The sequence below is a fragment of the Vipera ursinii genome (assembly GCF_947247035.1).
Source record: "Vipera ursinii genome assembly, chromosome: 4".
In the NCBI taxonomy this organism is placed as follows: Eukaryota; Metazoa; Chordata; class Lepidosauria; order Squamata; family Viperidae; genus Vipera; species Vipera ursinii.
In genome coordinates, this window is record NC_139514.1 from 9418769 (window position 1) to 9440852 (window position 22084).

Genomic DNA, 22084 nt, shown 5'->3' on the forward strand with positions numbered 1-22084 from the left:
TAAATCTGAGGTCTCTCCAGCCCGTATGCCTGTGAAACTAAGGCGGCGTCTTGTCTTATTTCCTCCTTGCTTTAGTTTGTTTTGACTTTTGTGTTTTTGCTCTGGGATTGGATCTGGCTTGTCTCCATGAAAATCATCTTTATTCTCTACAGCAGAGGCCCCCAACCTTTTGGGCACCAGGGACCAGTTCCGTGGAGAGAGGTTGTTCCGCAGACCGGAGAGTGTGTGGTTTTGTGTGCTGCCTGCACCCCACGGATGGACCTATGCTTGTCTGTGCAGACCGGTTGCTGGCATGCCACGGCCCGGTACTGATCCACCGACTGGGAGTTTGGGACCCCTGCTCTGCAGAATGGACTTGAACCTGGGTTTCTTCTAATCCAACACTTTAACCAGTCTATCACACTGGATGCTGGGTCTTATACTATATGAATCCCGTGGGAGATCATCTCATTAGAGAATGCAGGCTTATAAAAAACACAGTGGGATAAACGAGCCAGAATCCAATTCTTTGCAAGGTACTTTCTATCTTCTCCATGACGGAAGAAACAAGCCTTCTTCATAATCTGATAAACTACAGGAGCATTATTCATTGTGGGTGGCTGTTCTGTATCTAAATCCAGAATAACAGAGCTAGAAGGGACCTTGGAGGTCTTCTAGTCCAAACCCCTGCTCAGGCAGGAAACCCAATACCATCCATTTCAGACAAATGGTTGTCCAATCTCTTCTTAAAAACCTCCTATGTTGGAGCACCCACAGCTTCTGGAGGCAAGTCATTCTACTGATTAATTGTTCTGTCAGGAAATTTCTCCTTAGTTCTAGGTTGCTTCTCTCCTTGATTAGTTTCCATACATTGTTTCCTGTCCTGCCTTCAGGTGCTTTGGAGAATAGGTCAACCTCCTCTTCTTTGTGGCAGCCCTTAAGATACTGGAATATTGCAATCATGTCAACCCTAATCCTTCTTTTCATTAGACACACCAACTTCCTGCAACCGTTCTTCATCAGTTTTAGCCTCCAGTCCCCTGATCATCTTTGTTGCTCTTCTCTGCACTCTTTCTAGAGTCTCAACATCTTTTTTACATCGTGGTGACCAAAACCGAATGCAATATTCCAAGCATGGCCCTACCAGGGCATTGTAAAGTGGTATCAACGCTTCACGTGATATCTTAATGGCCAAAATAGGTTCATTGTTTCACAGCAAAAGGATTATCTTACTGAAGGTCACAGTAGAAAGGCAAATGAAGATCTTTTCAGTTGAAGTGGACGTTGGTGCCAGGAAAGGATGAGATGATCAGCAATGATAGGAAATGGAAAGCAACAGTGAAAAATTGCAAGCAGCAGAGACCACCGCTTTCCATCGTATAAAGGGGGTATGGCCTAATGTAACATTTGTACCTTTCTGCTATGGGAATTTGAGAAAAGGTGGCTTGTATCTGCCATTCTGATAGATTTTTTTTCCAATGGAAGATGCTCTGCATATCTGGTCCCTGAAGTATACTTGGGGGTCTCTTTGGATCAGATAGCACCAAGGTTTGGCTAGAGACAAAATAGGGATTCACAATCAGAGTCCTTCTCTTTCCCTGTCCCGCCTACTTTTAGAAGAACAGCCTTTAAAGCCAACTTGACCTTGACTTCACAAACATTGCTCTCATTGTGGACATCTCTCCTTGGAGGGCTAATTTGTGTAGTGGTTGAGATGCTGGTCTAGAAACCAGGAGACGGTGAGTTCTAGTCCCACCTTAGCCAGGAAAGTCATCTGTGTGACTTTGGGCCAAACACCAGGAGACGGTGAGTTCTAGTCCTGCCTTAGCCAGGAAAGCCAGCTGGGTGACTTTGGGCCAATCCTCAGGAGATGGTGAATTCTAGTGCCACCTTAGGCGTGAAAGCTGGCTTGGTGACTTTGGGCCAGTCCGTCCCTCTGAATCCAACCCACTTTACAGGGTTGTTACTGTGGGGGAATATAGGGAGAGGAAGGAGTATTATATACGTTTGCTGACTTGAGTTACTTATAAAGTAATAAAGGCGGGATAAAAATCGAAGAAATACATAAATAAATTTAATGGGCCATGGAGCCCTTTCCTCATGCAGAGTACAACTGGATAAATCATGGCAGCGAGGAACTAAAGGGTGAAATGTAATCGCAGTCTAGATAATTATGCATGGCTCTGAAGAAAGCAGATAGATTTTTTTTAAAAAAAATCCTTTTCCTGTATTCATTTATTTATTTCCTAATTTCTCTCTCCCCCACCCCACCGAGAGCTTAATCCTCATTCGACCAATCAATTGAATAGTAATAGATGCAGTTCAGTGGCATTATATCTTCACACAATGTATAATTCATGAAATTCACTGCCCCGAGACATAGTAGTTACACTTATGGCTGTTCCACGGTGATTAATCATGTTGGCATGAATGTGAGATTTTACAGAGCCAAAGAATGCTACCGTATGCAGAAGCAGCAATGAAACGGGTTCATTATTATTATTTTTTGTAATGTTCCCCATCTATCTTGCAACTTGTTTCCATCATCCCTAGCTGCCATGGCCAGGGATGGCAAGAACGTGTAAACCATAGACAGGGAACTCATCAAATTTGCAGATGACACCAAGGTGGCAGGCTGCATTAAGAGAAGGATAGAATCAAGATCACATGAAGGGTTAATACCACTTTACAATGCCTTGGTAAAGCCACACTTGGAATACTGCATCCAGTTTTGGTCACCACAATGTAAAAAAGATTTTGAGATTCAGGGTGCAGAGAAGAGCAACAGAGGATCAGGGGACTGGAGGCTAAAACGTATAAAGAATGGTTACTAGAATTGGGTATGTCTAGTTTAATGAAAAGAAGGACTAGGGGTGACAGGGGCTGCCACAAAGAAGAGGGAGTCAAGCTATTCTCCAAAGCACCTGAAGGCAGAACAAGAAGCAACGGATGAAAACTAACCAAGGAGAGAAGCAATCTGGAACTCAGTAGAAATTTCCTGACAGAACAATTAATCAGTGGAACAACCTGCCTCCAGAAGCTGTGAATATGCTCCAACACTGGAAGTTTTTAAGAAGAGACTGGACAGCCATTTGCCTGAAATGGTATAGGGTTTCCTGCCTGAGCAGCGGGTTGGACTAGATGACCTCCAAGGTCCCTTCCAACTCTCTATTCTATTCTATTCTATTCTATTCTATTCTATTCTATTCTATTCTATTCTATTCTATTCTATTCTATTCTATTCTATTCTATTCTACCTTGAAAGATACCAGTTTTTTTCCTTCCAGCAAGTTGTAAAAGACCAGGTTACGGCCCTCAAGCAATGGGCTACAGTAGTTATCTGTATAATACTGATCTAACAGTGCCTAATATTTCTAATAAATGGAAACATGGTGGTAACCTACGGCTTCTCCAATAAAGGCAGTCCTTGACCTACGACCACAATTGAGCCCAAAATGTATGTTGCTAAGTGAAAAATGGGACAAAACTCACAAATGTTTCACTCAGCAACAGAAATGTGGGGCTCAGTTGTGGTCGTAAGTCGAGGACTCTCTGTAGTTTCTCGCTGGCATCCAGTTATCTGATTTGGGCAAGACTGCCAAATTAAATGGCTCTTTAATGTACCTTCTAAATCAGAGTTTCTCAACCTTGGTAACTTTAAGATATGTGGACTTCAACTTCCAGAATTCCCCAGCTAGCTATCCTATACCTACCTGATGTCTTGGAATTTGATTCCCATTAGCTCCAGTCATAATGGCTAAAGCCGGGGTAGGCAACCTTGGCTGTGCTGGCTCAGGAATTCTGGGAGTTGAAGTCCATGAGTCATAAAAGAGCCAAGGTTGCCTACCCCTGGACTAAAGCCGAGTCATACTACAAAATCTTACTTCTCTCTCAACCAGAAGTAAACATAACCATTTTCCTATACAGGAGTCCTTGACTTATGACCACAATTGAGCGCAAAGTTTCTGTTACTAAGCGAGATAGTTATTAAGTAAGCTTTGTTGTATGATAGCATTAAATAAACTTACTACGATCTTTTGGTTAGCTAAGAGTAGAAAGGCCACAGATCAGGCATTCGGACAACCTGTTAAATCCTCAACTAACCAGAAAGATGTATTTTCTAGACCAGGGGGTCTTCAAACCTGGCCCTTTTTATGACATGTGGACTTCAACTCCCAGAATTCCTCAGCCAGCGTGCCTGACTGAGGAATTCTGGGAGTTGAAGTCCACAAGTCATAAAAGGGCCAAGTGCGAACACCCCGGTTCTAGGCAGACCATGGGTAGACCTCTGAATCTGCAGACACTCATTCTCTGCTGCTGTGGTTTAGTCAAAACAGGTTAGTTAGTTCTCCCTTCACCATAGAGTTTAGTCCCTGGTTTAGCACACATGTTACCTGTGCCCCTTAAGTCACTCCTTTAAGCCAAACATTTAGTTCTTCTGAAGTTGAAGTGGATGTCTTTGAATGATCTTATTAAGTTATAGCATCTTCTGGAGGTGGAGACTGGATAACAGTCAGAATGAACAAGTGAGCCTCTATAAATAACTTGGGGTGTTATTCAACCTTCCACAGTAGGAAGTGTAGGCATCAATTATTTAACTGAAAAAAGCCTTGAGAAATGCTGCTGCTGTTCACAGGTATTTCGAGTTGGAAAGGTGATTATTAAGTCCCTGTAGCTCTCGGAGGTTTTGGAGGAGAGGAAATAATTCAGCCATTGCTGTGCTCAGATTTATATGCCTAAAGATAATGGGTCCATTTGAGGATGTCCAGGCTAAATTTCCTCCATCAATTCCAGTTCTACCTAGTTTGCACCAAATGCTCTATTACACTTCAAGACTGGATTCAATAAAGGCTTAGGTCTGGCTTTAAATCTGTTTGATCTCTAGGCCAAATTGATTTTTCCCCTGACCCACCTAAAGCTCTTAATGGTAGCTGATAATTCCAGGTCTGGCGGGGAAAGAATTTTGTCAGATAAGCTTCCCTTCAATAGGTTCTCTAAGGAAAATGTATTTTCCTTGATCAAAGCAGAGAGGCCAGGGAAGTGATTAAACAGCATTTACGGGATTCTAATTTGCAGAAAAAAATATCTAAGGGCCAATACCAACTCTTCTCTGTTAATGGGTGTGAAAAGCAGATCGAAGCCATCTGCAGATATTTCACATTATGTTAGCTAAAGATGGTGCCTATCTAGTAGCACATTTTGTGCCATGTGTTACAGAATAATGGAAGGGACCTTAGAGGTCGTCTAGTCCAACCCTTTGCTCAAGTAGGAGCCCTACAACATTTTGGACAAATGGCTTTCCAACCTCTTCTTAAAAACCCAATGATGGAGTACTCACAACTCCTAGACAAGCTGTTCCACTGATTAATTGTTCTCACTGACACGGAATTTCTCCTTAGTTCTAAGTTAGATCACTCTTTAATGATCTTCCATCTATTACATCTTGTCTTGCCCTCATGTGCTTTGGAGAACAGCTTGACTCCCTCTTCTTTGGGACAACCCCTAAGATATTGTAACACTGCTATCATGTCCCCCCTCGTCCTTCTCTTCATTAAACTAGACATACCCAATTCCAGCAACCGTTCCTTATATATTTTAGCCTCCAGTCCCCTAATCATCTTTGCTGCTCTTCTCTGCACTCTTTCTAGAGTCTCGACATCTTTTTTATATTGTGGTGACCAAAACTGGATGCAGTATTCCAAGTGTGGTCTTACCAAGGCCTTGTAAAGTGGTATTAACACTTCCCGTGATCCTGACACCAACTTTCTGTTGATGCAGCCTAAGAGCACATTGGCTTTTTTGGCAGCTGTAGCAAAAGTGTCTGCCAACTAAATGGTTTGCCTTTGAAGGTATAAAAAGGAAAAGGCTGGGCTAGATTGCACTGGGATCTGGACAGACTCGAACACTGGGCACTATCTAACAAAATGAAATTCAGTGGTGAAAAAAGTAAGGTTCTACATTTACGCAGGAAAAATCAAATGCACAGGTATAGTATAGGTGGTACCTTATTTATTTATTTATTTATTTAATTTATATACCGCCCTTCTCTCAAGAGACTCAGGGCGGTTAACAGGGCAATACGTAAAAGACAAATACAAATTGCTCAATAGTAGTAAATGTGAGAGGGATCTTGGAGTCCTAGTAGACAATCACTTCAATATGAGCCAGCAGTGTGCTGCAGCAGCCAAAAAAGCCAACACGGTGCTAGGCTGCATTAACAGAGGGATAGAATCAAGATCACGTGAAGTACTAATACCACTTTACAATGCCTTGGTAAGGCCACACCTGGAATACTGCATCCAGTTTTGGTCACCACGATGTAAAAAAGATGTCGAGACTCTAGAAAGGGTACAGAGAAGAGCAACAAAGATGATTGGGGGACTGGAGGCTAAAACATATAGGGAACGGTTGCTGGAATTGGGTATGTGTAGTTTAATGAAGAGAAGGGTGAGGGGTGACATGATAGCAGTCTTCCAATATCTCAGGGGCTGCCCCAAAGAAGAGGGAGTCAAGCTATTCCCCAAAGCACCTGAAAGCAGGACAAGAAGCAACGGATGGAAACTAGTTAAGGAGAGAAGCAACCTAGAACTAAGGAGAAACTTCCTGACAATTAGAACAACTAACCAGTGGAACAACCTGCCTCCAGAAGCTGTGAATGCTCCAACACTGGAAGTTTTTAAGAAGAGACTGGACAGCCATTTGCCTGAAATGGTATAGGGTTTCCTGCCTGAGCAGGGGGTTGGACTAGATGACCTCCAAGGTCCCTGCCAAGTTATTATTATTATTGTTATTATTATAATTATCTGGAAAAGGGACAAGGAGAAAAACTCTGCCCAAATTTTCTACTGTGGCAAGAAAGGTCGTCAAATGGGGCAAAACTCGCTTAGCATACAGTATAGCTCGCTTGGCAGCAGAAATGTTGGACTCAGTTGTGATCCTAGGTTGAGTACTTACCTGAATTCTAAGGAATATCCTAAAAAAGCTTCAGGTGATGGACTCCGAGACCTGGAGGACTCGGGACTCAAGAGAATGATGTAATTATAATTTATATAATCAGTAGTAGTTGGTAGAGTATATTTTGGGAAGATGCTGTTAAGTCGTAACACTTTTTTAATTGATGGTCAGCACATGACAAGCGAACCAGCACAAGAAAGATTTTCCATCCAACCCCACCTCATGTCTAATAGTTCTCTTCTTTCTTCAAATAGTTTTTCTATCTTTCCTTTTTAATCAACCAAACTTCCTTCCTTTTCTTTTTCTTTCTTTCTTTCTTTCTTTCTTTCTTTCTTTCTTTCTTTCTTTCTTTCTTTCTTTCTTTCTTTCTTTCCTTTCTCTTTCTTCCTTCCTTCTTTTTTACAAATAACCCAAAGCGGCAAGCATATTCAAGCCACCTTCTTCCTCCTATTTTCCCCACAACAACTATTGAGGCAAATTGGGTTGAGTCACCCAAATGGCGTTCATACCTAAAACGGGACTAGAACTCACCGTCTCCAGCTTTCTAGTCTGTTGCCTTATACCAGGGGTAGGCAACCTTGGCTCTTTTATGACTCGTGGACTTCAACTCCCAGAATTCCTGAGCCAGCCAAAAGTCCACGAGTCATAAAAGAGCCCTGGTTGCCTACCCTTGCCTTATACCTTGTGACTTGATTTACCATTTGTGTAAGTCGGTCTGACTTTGCCACAAGATTTTGCAATTGCTGCCTAGTCTAAGTGCTCTTGATTGAAAATCACATTTCTGACCTCTCCAGATGCTTCTGAAGCAAATAAGAGCCATTAAACAAAACCTCTGCACTGGAGACGGCGGCTAACTCCAAGAATTGTTTGTTCCTGTTTTTAGAAACCACGATGTCTAGAGGAAAAACAAACCAACCAACCATTGGACAGAGAGGGCAAAATGGCATGGGCCCGGATTATCTTAGGGAGCACCTGCTGCCAGCATCAACTTCCCATCGTCCTATGCGCTCCCATAGGGAGGGCCTCCTTAGGGTGCCGCCGGTCAGGGAGTGCCGGCGGGTGATCCCCAGAGGGAAGGCGTTCTCTGTGGGCACGCCCGCCCTTTGGAACGAACTGCCGATGGAACTTCGGACTGCCCCCGACCTTCGCTCGTTTCGCCGGGACCTGAAAACCTGGTTCTTTGATTTATCTGGCCTGGACTGAGGGGTTTTTAAGTTTTTAAACTTTGTTTTAATTACTTGGGCTATTAATTAATTTAATTCATTTTAATTCTATTTCTTTTTCAACTTTTATATTGTCTTTTAAATTTTGCCCTGTAAACCGCCCTGAGTCTTTCGGGAATAGGGCAGTATATAAAACTAATAAAATAAAATAAATAAATAAATAAAATGGCTACAGCGAACATCTATTTTCTGAGCTCCCCCAGAAGGATGCTTAATGAATGTGCAACCAGTTTCGGAATCCTTGAATATGTTTTACACACAATGCATTCAAATGCTTGTTAACACAAGCTGCAAATTATGGATTCAAATGGATGTGAGAGTGGTGGTGTTGAACATAGAATCATATGGCTGGAAAGGATCTCAGAGGACCTCAGTCCAACTCTCTGCTCAAGAAAGGAGTCTAACGTCAGCCCACTCAAATGGCTGTCCATTCTGTTTTTGAAAGCCTCCAGTGATGCAGCACCCATAACTCCAGGAGGAAAGCTATTCCACTGATTAATTGTTCTCACTATCATAAAATGTCTTCTTACTTCTAGGATGGATCTCTCTTTAACAAGCTTCCACCCATTATTTCTTGTCCTGCTCTCTGGTGCTTCAGAGAATGGGTCAATCCCCTCTTCTCTCTGACAGCCCCTCAAGTACTGGAAGACAGCTATCATGTCCCCCCAATCCTTCTCTTTGATAGACTAGACCGGGGTAGGCAACCTTGGCTCTTTTATGACTTGTGGACTTCAACTCCCAGACTTCCTGAGCCAGCATGGCTCAGCTTGGAAACGCTCCCTTTCCCCTCAGCATGGCTGGCTCAGGAATTCTGGGAGTTGAAGTCCACGAGTCATAAAAGAGCCAAGGTTGCCTACCCCTGGGCTAGACACACCTAGTTCCTTCAACTGTTCATCATATGATTTAGCCTCAGACCCTTTATCATCTTTGCTGGTCTTCTCTGTACTCTTTCTAGAGACACAACATCTTTTTTTATATCATGGTGACTAGAACTGGATGCAGTATTCCAAGTGTGGTCTCACCAGTGAGGTATAGGCCCACATATAACAATAGCACTTAGACTTATGTATCACTTTACAATGCTTTACAGCACTCTCTAAGCAGTTTATAGAGTCAGCATATTGGTCCCAACCATTTGGCTCCTCATTTTACCAACCTCCAAAGGATGGAAGGCTGAGTCAACCTTGAGCCAGTCAGGATCGAACTCCAGGCTGTGGGCAGAGTTAGCCTGCAATATTAACCATTCTAACCACTGCGCCACCACAAAGCCTTGCAACACACATGCTTCCTTTCTTCAGGCTCCCTCCAACCCCACGAATAGCAGTTTTTGCCAATATATTAAAGCTTGTGCAATCTAATATGGTTAAGCTAAGAACAGTTTTGGATTTTAAGCAAAAGAAATTCCCATTCTAGACTTATAGCATAGAAGGCAATTCGCCCCATGTACTTTATTATGCTCATTACCGGCCAATGAAGTTTGCCCTGAAATACTTTTAAACGGCAAATTGTCACACATCGTGCTTGATTGCTTTCCTTAATTTTTTTTACACAACTCTGTATTTCACAAGGGTTAAGTATTGATTGCCCCTTGCTTGCTTTTCAAACGGGAGATGTAGCTATCGGTTATGTTACACAGCTGGGGGAAAAACATAAAATGAATATTTACCAGCTCTGCTCAGCAAGATTTTATTTTTGGAGCTAAATACATTCTGGGATAAATAGCGTAAGAGTTTCTGGAAGGGAAGTCCTCTTTTACCTTAAAAAACGCAAACCACTTGTAGTTATTCAAGACAATCTCAAAGCCTTGGTTGTAAATTATGGTGAAAAAGCCGTAATTCCCTCGATCGTCCTCAGCTATGTCAAGTTTCTGAAGATGTACAATTATTTTTTTCTCCACAGGACCTAAAAATGAAGCAGCAGAGTTTTCAGTTAACTGAAGATGAAGAGCTGACATAGCAGTAACAGTGTTAACTGCATATTCCTTAATATGCAACAATATTTTTTTTTAAAAAAAAAACTCCACTGTTTTTATCTAGCCTTATTTTTAGCTGACTGAATTCAGACCTGAGATTAATTGGTAAAAAAGCAGGCTTTAAATGTCTTGACTAAATATGCAAGCATATAAATCCCCCTTTCCAATTCTGAATATTTTTTTGGCCCTTTAAGAGTTTTATTGTCAATCTGCTTGAGGCCCAGCTTAAGAACTGCATCAAAATATATATTAATTAGTCTGCCGAAGAGGCAGAGGAACTAGAGATCAAATTGCCAACATACACTGGGTCATGGAGAAAGCTAGGGAGTTCCAGAAAAACATCTACTTCTGCTTCATTGACTATGCTAAAGCATTAGATTGTGTGGATCACAACAAACTGTGGCAAGTTCTTAAAGAGATGGGAGTACCAAACCATCTTATTTGTCTCTTGAGAAACCTATATGCGGGTCAAGAAGCAACAGTGAGAATTGGACATGGAACCACTGAATGGTTCAAAATTGGGAAAGGAGTCCGGCAAGGCTGCATACTGTCACCCTGCCTATTTAACTTATATGCGGAGCACATCATGAGAAAGGCAGGGCTAGATGAGTCAAAAGTTGGAATTAAGATTGCTGGAAGAAATATCAACAACCTAAGATATGCAGATGATACCACTCTAATGGCAGAAAGTGAAGAGGAGCTAAAGAGCCTCTTGTTGCGGGTGAAGGAGAGTGCAAAACTCGGGTTGAAACTTAACATTAAGAAAACCAAAATCATGGCATCTGGCCCTCTCAATTCCTGGCAAATAGATGGGGAAGAAGTGGAGGTAGTTACAGATTTTATTTTCCTGGGCTCCAAGATCATTGCAGATGGGAACTGTAGCCAAGAAATTAAAAGACGCTTGCTCCTGGGGAGGAAAGCCATGGCAAATCTAGACAGCACACTAAAAAGCAGAGACATCACCCTGCCAACAAAAGTGCGTACAGTCAAGGCTATGGTCTTCCCAGTTGCAATGTATGGCTGTGAAAGTTGGACCATAAGAAAGGCTGAGTGCCAAAGAATTGAGGCCTTTGAACTATGGTGCTGGAGAAGACTCCTGCGAGTCCCTTGGACTGCAAGGCGATCAAACTGGTCAGTCCTAAAGGAGATCAACCCTGACTGCTCTTTAGAAGGCCAGATCCTTAAGTTGAAACTCAAATACTTTGGCCACCTAATGAGAAGGAAGGACTCGCTGGAGAAGAACTTAATGCTGGGAAAGGTTGAGGGCAATAGAAGGACGACAGAGAATGAGGTGGCTGGATGGAGTCACTGAAGCAGTAGGCATGAGCTTAAATGGACTCCAGAAGATGGTAGAGGACAGGAAGGCCTGGAGGAACGTTGTCCATGGGGTCGCGATGGGTCAGACACGACTTCGCAACTACGGTAACAACAACTCTGCCAGTAGTAAATAACTTGGTAATAACTCAGTGATAGAAATTAGATTCTACCCCATAACCTGACATATGGTTAAACCAAGTACAGTATAGCAATATTAACAGATAAAATATATTAATATGGCAGACACAAAAAGGTATTTATGATATGTGGTACTTTTTATGAATGTTATTGATAAAATACTCTGGTCCAATATATAATGTAAGAATTTTATGTATCCCTTTTATGTTTATTATCACTTTTATGATCTGTTTTATTGTGTTCTGTTTTAAACAGAAAAATACTTGATGTTTTTGGGGTATTTGTGAGTTTATCTTTTGTTGTATTTGTTGTTGTTGTTAGCTGCGAAGTCGTGTCCGACCCATCGCGACCCTATGGACAATGTTCCTCAAGGCCTTCCTGTCCTCTACCATCTTCTCGAGTCCATTTAGGCTCAGGCCTACTGCTTCAGTGACTCCATCCAACCACCTCATTCTCTGTCGTCCCCTTCTTCTCTTGCCCTCAACCTTTCCCAGCATTAAGTTCTTCTCCAGTGAGTCCTTCCTTCTCATTAGGTGGCCAAAGTATTTGAGTTTTAGCTTCAGGATCTGGCCTTCTAAAGAGCAGTCAGGGTTGATCCCCTCTAGGACTGACCGGTTTGATCGCCTTGCAGTCCAAGGGACTTGCAGGAGTCTTCTCCAGCACCAGAGTTCAAAAGCCTCAATTCTTTGGCGCTCAGCCTTTCTTATGGTCCAACTTTCACTGCCATACATTGCAACTGGGAAGACCATAGCCTTGACTGTACGCACTTTTGTTGACATGGTGATGTTGTATAGCTTGGCTAGTTTAATGTTCTGAACAATACCATCTTTTCAGTTTGACCTTGTATTAAATGTTTCTTTTGTTCATTTTACTTTCTTTAGATTTGATCATATTTCTACAGTACCATCATCAGTGCAAATGAGCATGGGGCAATGAAATGGGCAAATTTAATAAATAGAATAAATAAATGTCTCATAGCAAACAACCAAGCTGAGAGAGCACCAAGAACTCCATAGTCCAACCTGGAGCTACAGATATTATCTTGTATTGCTCAAGGATCTAAACCCTAGTGTTTTCTAGATTCATATTTTGAAATTGCCAGTAATCTCTCATCTGGTACTAATCAAGACCACTGTGCTTCATTTTTTCTAAGATCAACCAGGTCAATTAAACATGTCTGGGCTGTATTCACACACCAATTTAAAATTCTAATTCTAATAATCTCATTCCTGGGGGGAGAAAATTCCGTAAGGTGGGTGCCAAGGTAGAGAAGACCTGCCACCTGGGATTCACCAGATTTAAGTCCCTGGTGGGTGGTACCCACAACATGCCTCCTCTTCCAGATCTATTGTGATGGGCAGATGTAATCAGAGAGAGGCAGTCCTTCAAATAAACTGGACCCATGCCATGAAAGGCTTTAAAGGTTATAACCTGCACCTTGAATTGGACCTGGAAGCAAATTGTCAACCAATGAAGCTTATGGAGAAGAGGCATAATGTGTGCCAATCTAGGGGCATATATAAACTACCTGTGCAGCTCCATTCAGAAACATCTAGGTAGTCTTCAAGGGCAGCCCCAGAGAGAACGCATTACAGTAGTCCATTTGTGAGGTGAGCTTGTGGGTTGGTTTCCGAACGTTTCGCTACCAGGCTAGGTAACAGCTTCAGCGGAGTTGAGGGGATGTCAGTGTCCGTGTTCTTCTGTTTACAAGGGCTTCAGGCGTGGAGGTGTCAAGTGAGGGTCTTGTGATGGGGTCAGGTGTGAGTCATCAGTGAGAGGCTTGTGTTGGGGAGGTTACATCTGGCCAGGGACATTGGGAGATAAACTGCTGATGGGAGGGGAGGGGGCTTGCGTAGGTTGGTTGAGGGCCGGTGCTGTCTCTGGTGGGTGTGGGGTTGATTTGGATCCTGAGGGGTTCGTAGGCTGGTTGTAGGTCAATGTGTCTGTTGATGGAATTGCTTGTGGAGTGCCCGGCTTCGATGAACTCACGAGTGTGGCGGGTGGAAGCATGGCCGATCGAACTGGTGTTGTTCAGTGTGGGTAGAGATTAAGGATTTGGGATCGTTGTGTTTGACTGCCAGCCGGTGTTCGTGCATCCCGTTTTTTAAACTGGCCTGAGGCTTGCCCCACGTTAAATTGGTTGCAATGGTTACAGCTGATTTTGTCGATTACATTTTTCGCACTTACAAGAATTGCAGCATCCCCCGTGGTCACGTGATTTAAATTCAGATGCTTGGAACTGGCTCTTATGAACAGAAAAACACTGACATCCCCTCAACTCCGCTGAAGATGTTACCTGGCCTGGTAACGAAACGTTTGGAAACCAAACCCCAAGCTCGGAGGACGAACCTTCACCCTCAATAATAAGTATTTATGCTTGAAAAATATTGGGATTTAACCACTGAAATACAGAGATTACACGAAGGTATTTCTCTAAATTATTGCACTATTAGGGGGCGCAACAATAGAAGTTGTCAAAAAAAAGAGAGAACTCTTAAAAATTAGAATAGTTTCATTTTACAGCATTATGTTACAAAATCCAGGTTTACTTGGAGCCATCCAAATTACACACATATACTGGTAGTCCTTGACTTACAGCAGGGGTGTCAAACTGTCGGCCCACACCCACCCCTTTGCCTGCAATGGCGAAAAAGCTCCGATACGTTGCACAACATCAGTGACGTCGCGAGTTTGACATGTCTGACTTACAGCCACAACTGAGGCTAAAATTTCCATTGCTAAGCAAGACAGTTAAGTGAGTTTTGCTCCATTTTACGACCTTTCGTGTCACAGTGTTAAGTGAATCACTGCAGTAAGTAACATGGTTGTTAAGTGAATCTGGCTTTCCCATTGACTTTGCTCATCAAAAGTTCACAAAAGAGGATCGCATGATCCAAGGTCACTGCAACAGTCATAAATACACGCCAGTTGCCAAGCATCTGAATTCTGATCACATGACCATGGTGATGCTACAACGGTGGTAAGTATGAAAAACGCTCACTTTTTTCAGTGCTGTTGTTAACTCTGAACCGTCACTAAATGAATGATTATAAGTCAAGGACAACCTACACACACACACACACACACACACGAGGGAGAGGGAGGGAGAGGGAAATAGAGAGAGAGAGAGAGAGAGAGAGAATGTAACTGAACAATACTAAAGCTTCGGAATAAAGTCTGAATTCATCATAAATTCCCAACATTTGCTAAGTATTCTTCGGACAAATTATATCTATGTATATAAAAGGGACGCGGTGGCTCAGTAGGTTAGGACGCTGAGCTTGTCGATCAGAGGGTCGGCAGTTTGGCAGATCGAATCCTGAGTGCCACGTAACAGAGTGAGCGCCTGTTACTCGTCCCAGCTTCTGCCAATCTAGCAGTTCGAAAGCACGTAAAAAATGCAAGTAGAAAAATAGGGACCACTCCGGTGGGAAGGCAACAGCGTTCCGTGCGCCTTTGGCATCTAGTCATGCCAGCCACATGACCACGGAGACGTCCTCAGACAAGCGCTGGCTCTTCGGCTTTGAAACGGAGATGAGCACCAGGCCCTAGAGTTGGAAACGACGAGCATGCATATGCGGGGGAACCTTTACCTTACATAAATATAACAACCAAAAGGTAAGCACAAAAATCTGCTTACATTTCCTTGAAAGAAAAAAAAAAACATTCACATGACTGAAATTCTGGCTGACCTGATAATATATATACATACACAAACAGCTGGCTGACTACCTCTTAAAGGCCTCTGGGGAAATTCCACCGCCCAGATCTCTGGTTAAAGGGCACGTGATCACGAATTAAGAAAAATGTTGAGAAAAGAAAAATGTAAAATCAGTTCAGTTCCTAAACGAAACCATCGTTTCCTTCTTGGTTCTCCTTCGCAAGTCCCCATTGAGCAATCCACACCAGCAGGGCAAATTATGACTTTTGAAATTTCCACTCAGATCTACTTAAAGCAGCAGCGCTTTTTTCCTGAGGAACGATATGGTCGCCTCCTGCAAATTTTGTATAATCTCAAGAAAAATCACTTTGGTTGAGGAGGGACAGGAAGAAGTTTGGCATGTGCACCAAAATGCACTTTTGTTTACTTTGAGCCTGAGCTCGGCACAGCTGCATTTTTACTCTTTATTCGAAACAAGAATTATTTATTTATTTTATTTATTAATTTTATTTGTATACCGCCCTTCTCCCGAAGGACTCAGGGCGGTGAACAGGGCAATACATGTTAAAAGACAAAATACAAAAATTAAAAGGGATTAAACAAAAATGCCCACAACAATAGGTTAAAACACATTAAAAGTAATAAAAACCCAACCCCATCCCATCAGGCCAGGCCAGCTTGTTCAAAGAGATACGTCTTTAGATCGCGCTGGAAGGAGCGCAGGTCGGGCGCAGAGAAAATGAAGGCGGTTTGCATCCACCATTCACCAACAGCAAAATTCTCCATTTCCACAAATGGCCATCTTTTCTACATAGGTCACGGGTGTCAAACTCGCCGCATCACATGACGCGACGTATCGCAACTTTTTTTGCATTGCCGGAGCTGGGCTGAGCGCGGCCTCCGTAGGATGCAACCGGCCCCTGGGCCAGCAATTTGACGCTCCTGATATAGGTAGTCCTCGACTTACAATCATTTGTTTAGGGACTTTTTAAAGATACGATGCCACTGAAAAAAAAGTGACCTATGACGTTTTTTTCCCACATTTACAATTGTCGCAGCACCTCCAGAGTCACAAGATCAAAATTTGGATGCTGGCAACCCAACATCTACAGATAGTTCTCAAGCCCCAAATTTCTGTTGCTAAGCAAAACATTTGTGTAGTGAAGTTTGCCTCATTTTACGACCTTTCTTGCCACAGTTGTTAAGTGAAGCACTGCAGTTGTCAAGTTAGTAAACACGGTTGTTAAATGAATCTGCCTTCCCCCATTGACTTTGCTTGCCAGAGGGACACAAAAGGCGATCATCAGACCCCAGGACCCTGCAAGCGTCATAAACATGAGTCAGTTGTCAGGTTTCTGAATTCTGATCATGTGACCAGGGGGATGCCGCAATGGTCGTGTGAAAATTGGTATAAGCCACTTTTTCCAGTGGTCACTAAATGAACTGTTGTAAGTCGAGGACCACCTGTATTTACAACCGTTGCAGCGTTCCAGAGTCCTGTGGTTATTTGTGACCTTCCCAGCCGGCTTCTGACAGGCAAAGTCAATGGAGAAAGCCAGGTTCTGGCTTAACAACTGTGTGATCCACTTAACAACTGCAGTGATTCACTTAACAACTGTGGCAAAACAGGTCGTAAAATTGGGCACGGCTCAGTTAGAAAAACCTCCTTGCTGATCCCAATTGTGGTCTTATATCGAGGATTAGATGTACACTTACAGTTAGGCACATTGGTAAAGACCCAAAAGAGATGAAATGCATAGAAAAAGGACTGTCGGTTCTTATAGAGTTGGAATAATTTCCTCCCTGCTGATCTCAATTATATTTTTAGGTCAGTATAGTGGCAATAAAAGAAAATAGTATTTATTTTTATCTTCCTCAATGGACTGCCTTCTCCCATCCACCTCTGGAGCAAACTAAGCTGCAAAAATACAAAACTAACTTGGCGTTCATTAATGAAAAAAGAATACAGAATGACAGAGTTGGAAGGGACCTTGGAGGTCATCTAGTCCAACCCCTTGCTCAGGCAGGAAACCCTATACCATTTCAGACAAATGGCTGTCCAGTCGCTTCTCAAAAATTTCCAGTATTGGAGCATTCACTGCTTCTGGAGGCAGGTTGTTCCACTGGTTAATTGTTCTCACTGTCAGGAAATTCCTCCTTAGTTCTAGGTTGCTTCTCTCTTTGATTCGTTTCCATCCACCGTTTCTTGTCTTGCCTTCTAGTGCTTTGGAAAATAGGTTGATCCCTTTTTCTTTGTGCCAGCCCCTCAAATATTGGAACACAACTATTGTATCACTCCTAGTCCTTCTTTTCATTAAACTGGAGTTACCCAATTCCAGCAACCGTTCTTTATACGTTTTAGCCTCCAGTCCCCTGATCATAATAGTTATGCACTTCTCTAGATACAAGCGATAAATGTCATTTTTAGGGACTTGAAAACCTGATTTTTGGTAATAAGCATCGAGCAAGAGCACAGATGTCCAGGAAGAAGATTAAAAACCCCAGAACAAAAAAAATAAAAATAGCGATAGCAGGGAGAAAGAAGAGGAAGTTTAAGAGGCCTGACACCCAAGTAGAAACCACTGCAATTTCTGCTTATGACATCCTACTAGCAGCACATGAAGAGAAACCACAGCTATTAACCTTGAGGCTGGAAATAGCAACATATCTCTTGATACTAAATACTGCAAAGCAATTAACCCCTCCTTGTAAACATTCCCCAAATTTGGACTTCAGACGGACTTTGCTGATTAAAAAAATAACCAACAACACGGTTCCTACGGTTTTAGTTGGGGATAGGAAAGAAAACATCAGTGGCAAAGTTTTTAAGCAATAGATTAAAGGTAAAGGTTCCCCCCATACATGCATGCTAGTCGTTTCCAACTCTAGGGGCCGGTGCTCATCTCCGTTTCAAAGCCGAAGAGCCAGCGCTTGTCCGAGGACGTCTCCGTGGTCATGTGGCCGGCATGACTAGACGCCAAAGGCGCACGGAACGCTGTTACCTTCCCACCGGAGTGTTCCCTATTTTTCTACTTGCATTTTTACGTGCTTTCGAACTGCTAGGTTGGCAGAAGCTGGGACGAGTAACAGGCGCTCACTCTGCTACGCGGCACTCAGGATTCGACCCGCCAAACTGCCGACCTTCTGACCGACAAAGCTCAGCGTCCTAACCCACCGCGTCCCTGATAGCAATAGATTAAGGAGGAGTTAATTCTATGCTGAATTAAATGAGGCTTCAGTGTTGTTAGGTACTGTTGGCCGTTATTAACTATACTGCCTTACGCACGCATACTGTATGGACAGCTCATTTGGGGTGGGTGGCCTGAGCCAGCATTGAAATATGAGCAGAGATAACCTACCTGGGCCACTTTAAAACCTGTGGACTTCAACTCCCAGAATCCCCAGCCAGCACAAGTCTTAAAAGTGGCTAGGATTGGAACACAAGTTTGGTTTGGATTGAGAAGGGAAGGTCTTGCTCTAGTTCAGGGGTCAGCAACCTGAAACAATGAAAGAGCCACTCGGAACCAGTTCCCTCAGAAAAGGAAAAACTGGGAGCCGCAAAAAATGTGTGCGCATGCGCATACATGCACGCATGTGCAGAACAGGGTTTGACTGAAGAGTGGAGCCAAGGTGAGATATGCACCTACCCTGCATATTTGAATTGATTGGTTGAACTTTTTTAGTCCCACTTTTTTTGGGGGGGAGGGACTGCACATGGCAGAGGACTGGGAGCCGCAGGAGACGGCTGAAAGAGCCGCATGCGGCTCCGGAGCCGTGGGTTGCAGACCTGTGCTCTAGTTAAAGACTGATAAGCCAAATATTTGGGGTGGGGGTGGGGGGTGGGAAGCCAAGCCCATTAACCGAAGGGAGAGAGGGAAAGAGAGGCAGATAAACAAACTGATAGAAAAATGTGGGGTGCGTGGGTGGTGGCACATGGGCCACAGGAAACTGACAAGAGTGTGAATGATAGCGGGGGCATAATTATTAACTCTGGCATAATTATTAACTCTGGAAGACTACTTATTTTTTAAAAAAATATATATAGATATTAAATTTATATGCCGCCCAGCTCACTATCAAGTGACTTTAAGCATTCCTTTATCCCAAACGTGGAACGACAACAATGGCCCAAGTAAGCATCTCTGCTGAAAAGAAGGCCGATCCAGAAATATTTCTTGAATGCAACAGGATTGGTTTTGGACACCCGAATATGTTTGCCAAGTTTGTGCACCTCTTCAGTTCAAGTGGAAAATGAGAATTAGGAGGGCCTGAATTGGAACGAAGGAAAAGTGTTTGCATAACCAGATTGTCAAAACAATGCTTCTGTTTGCACAATCTACAACGTCCAAACCAATCAACCATATCGTGAGTCACGGGGATGACTGGTTTCATCTTAAAAGATAGCCATTGTGTTTCTAGAATGCTGAACTGCAAAATTATCCAACCTCCAAAATAACTTGGTTTAACATGATGGATAAACCCCAGCATGGCACCACCAAACTGTGTTTAGTTTACAGCTTCCAACGAGCAATATTCACACAAAGAGGGGACGATGGGATTTGTAATTCAAAGGTGAGAGGCGACCTAGATGACTACCCTTGTAGAGTTGTCTTCAATAAGCTGATTATTGCAGGGGGAAAAAAACTAGGCTAGGTTAAATCGACTGTCTATGGAGATTCTCAATCATCCTGGTCATGGTTGTCTTAAAATGTGATCAAAGGCCTGGAGACTAAAACATATGAAAAATGGCTGCAGGATTTGGATTTGGCTAGTCTAAAGAAAAGAGGAAATAGGGGTGACATGATAGCAGTGTTCCAGTATTTGAGGGGCTGCCACAAAGAAGAGGGGGGCAAATGATTCTCCAAAGCAGCTGAAGGCAGGACGAGAAACAATGGTTGGAAACTGACCAAAGAGAGAAGCAACCTGGAATTAAGAAGAAACTTCCTAACAGCGAGGAGAACTAACCAGTGGAACAGCTTGCCTCCAGAAATCATGGGTGCTCCATCACTGCAAAATAGAGTTTCAAATGAGGCTAATCCCTTCGTCTTCTTTCTCTTGCCATGCAGACTTAAGATTTTTTAAGGTTTTTAAGAAGAGGCTGGACAGTCACTTGTCTGAAATGGTATAAGGTTCTCCTGTTTGAGGGGTGGGGTTGGACTAGAAGACCTCTTAAGATCCTTTCCAACTCTGTCTATTCCTGGGGCCTTCAAACTGGGCCCTTTTACGACTTGTGGACTTCAACTCCCAGAATTCCTCAGCCAGACACGCTGGCTGAGGAATTCTGGGAGTTGAAGTCCACAAGTCGTAAAAGGGCCAAGTCTGAAGACCCCTGGTCTATTCTATTATTTCTATTTCTATTTCTGCGTTGTTGTTGTTTTTCTTCCAAAAGGCGACTGTGCTTTCCGGTGATTTTTTTTTTTCTCTTTGAAAACGCTTCGCTTCTCAAGAAGTGACGTGAAGAAGTTTTTTTGCGGACCATAAGGGAAACTTTTCAAAGAAAAAAAAAACCCGCCAAGAAAGTCCCGTTGCCTTTTGGAAAAAAAAAAAAAAGCACTGATGCGTTCTATCGACAGGGAACGGTTGAACTTGCGTGTTTTCTTTCCCGCTGCAAAGTTTTGATTCTTTTCGGTTTCTTTCCGGAAGGAAGGAAGGAAGGAAGGAAGGAAGGAAGGAAGGAAGGAAGGAAGGAAGGAAGGAAGGAAGGAAGGAAGGAAGGAAGGAAGGAAGGAAGGAAGGAAGGAAGGGAAATGTCCCAAAGGCAGCGGAGCAGAAAGACGCGCGACTTACCCACGTCGGAGCAATTGATCTCCCGGGTCGGGGGCCCCTGCCCGCGTCTCACCTGGAGCACCCAGGTGCCCTCCAGGTCTTCAAAGGTGCAGTTGGCCGGGGTGTCGGCCGTGCACGGCCCCACCTGCAAGAGGACGGCCAGACACAAGGCGAGCCGAGCTGCCCAGCACGCCATGGCACCGCGCAGGGCGATCGCAGCGGAGAGACCGGCGCGCCGGATTCACAAGACCACGCAGAGCCCTGCCTGTCCCAGGCGGTTAACCAGTAACCGGAACAGCGGGGCTCGGCTGGGCCCCGCCCTCGCGTGTCACGTGTGAAGGGCTAGTTTCTTCCCTTTCCCAGGGCTCCGAGACGTTTGGCGCGGCGCCTGGGCTGCAGCGCGGTCTTCCCCCACCCCTCACCTCACCCCACTGCGGGGCGGATTCCTGGAACAGAGATCCAGTTTGCCCGGAATCGATCCGGTGAATTTCAGCCGGCTGTTGTTGTTTTTTTCCCCTTTTGTTTCCTTTTTGCTGGAGAGTTTGGCTCTCTTGCGTTCAAATCGGTTTCCCACGGTAGTTTGCAACAGCGACGCAAATCAGAGTCGGCAGAGGTAGTCCTCGACTTAACGACAGTTCGTTTAGTGACCGTTCAAAGTTACAAGGGCACGGAGGAAGGGACTTACGACGGTTTTTCACACTTAACGACCGTTTTTCACACTTAACGACCGTTTTTCCACGCTTAACGACCGTTGTGGACTCCCCTATGGTTATGCGATCAAAATTCAGATGCTTGGCAACTGACTCGTATTTATGACGATTGCAGCGTCCCCCGGGGGTTATACGATCATCTTTTGTGACTTTCTGGGCAAGCAAAGTCAATGGGGAAGCCAGATTCGCTTAACGGCTGTGTTAATAACTTAGCAGCTGCAGTGGTTCACTTAACAACCGTGGCAAGACAAAGGGGCAAAACTCACTTAACAACTTAAATTTTGGGCCTTGGAAAGAATCCAGAGGAAGAAATATTTTGGGAAGTATTCAAAAGGCAGAATATATTTCTCCAAAGGAATACTGG

At 43.6% G+C, this 22084-nt stretch overlaps 1 protein-coding gene across 1 annotated transcript in view; it reads right to left on the reverse strand.

Moving 5' to 3' along the window:
• CTSC (cathepsin C) overlaps positions 1-21314 on the reverse strand; it is a 38426-nt gene extending 17112 nt beyond the window's left edge. The window contains exons 1-2 of the mRNA XM_083362145.1: positions 21032-21314; positions 9913-10058 (exon numbers count right to left, since the gene is read on the reverse strand). Coding sequence (XP_083218271.1) covers positions 9913-10058; positions 21032-21206 — 321 coding nt within the window. The 5' untranslated portion in view covers positions 21207-21314. The remainder of the gene's footprint in view (positions 1-9912; positions 10059-21031) is intronic.
• Between the last annotated feature and the right edge of the window lie 770 nt (positions 21315-22084).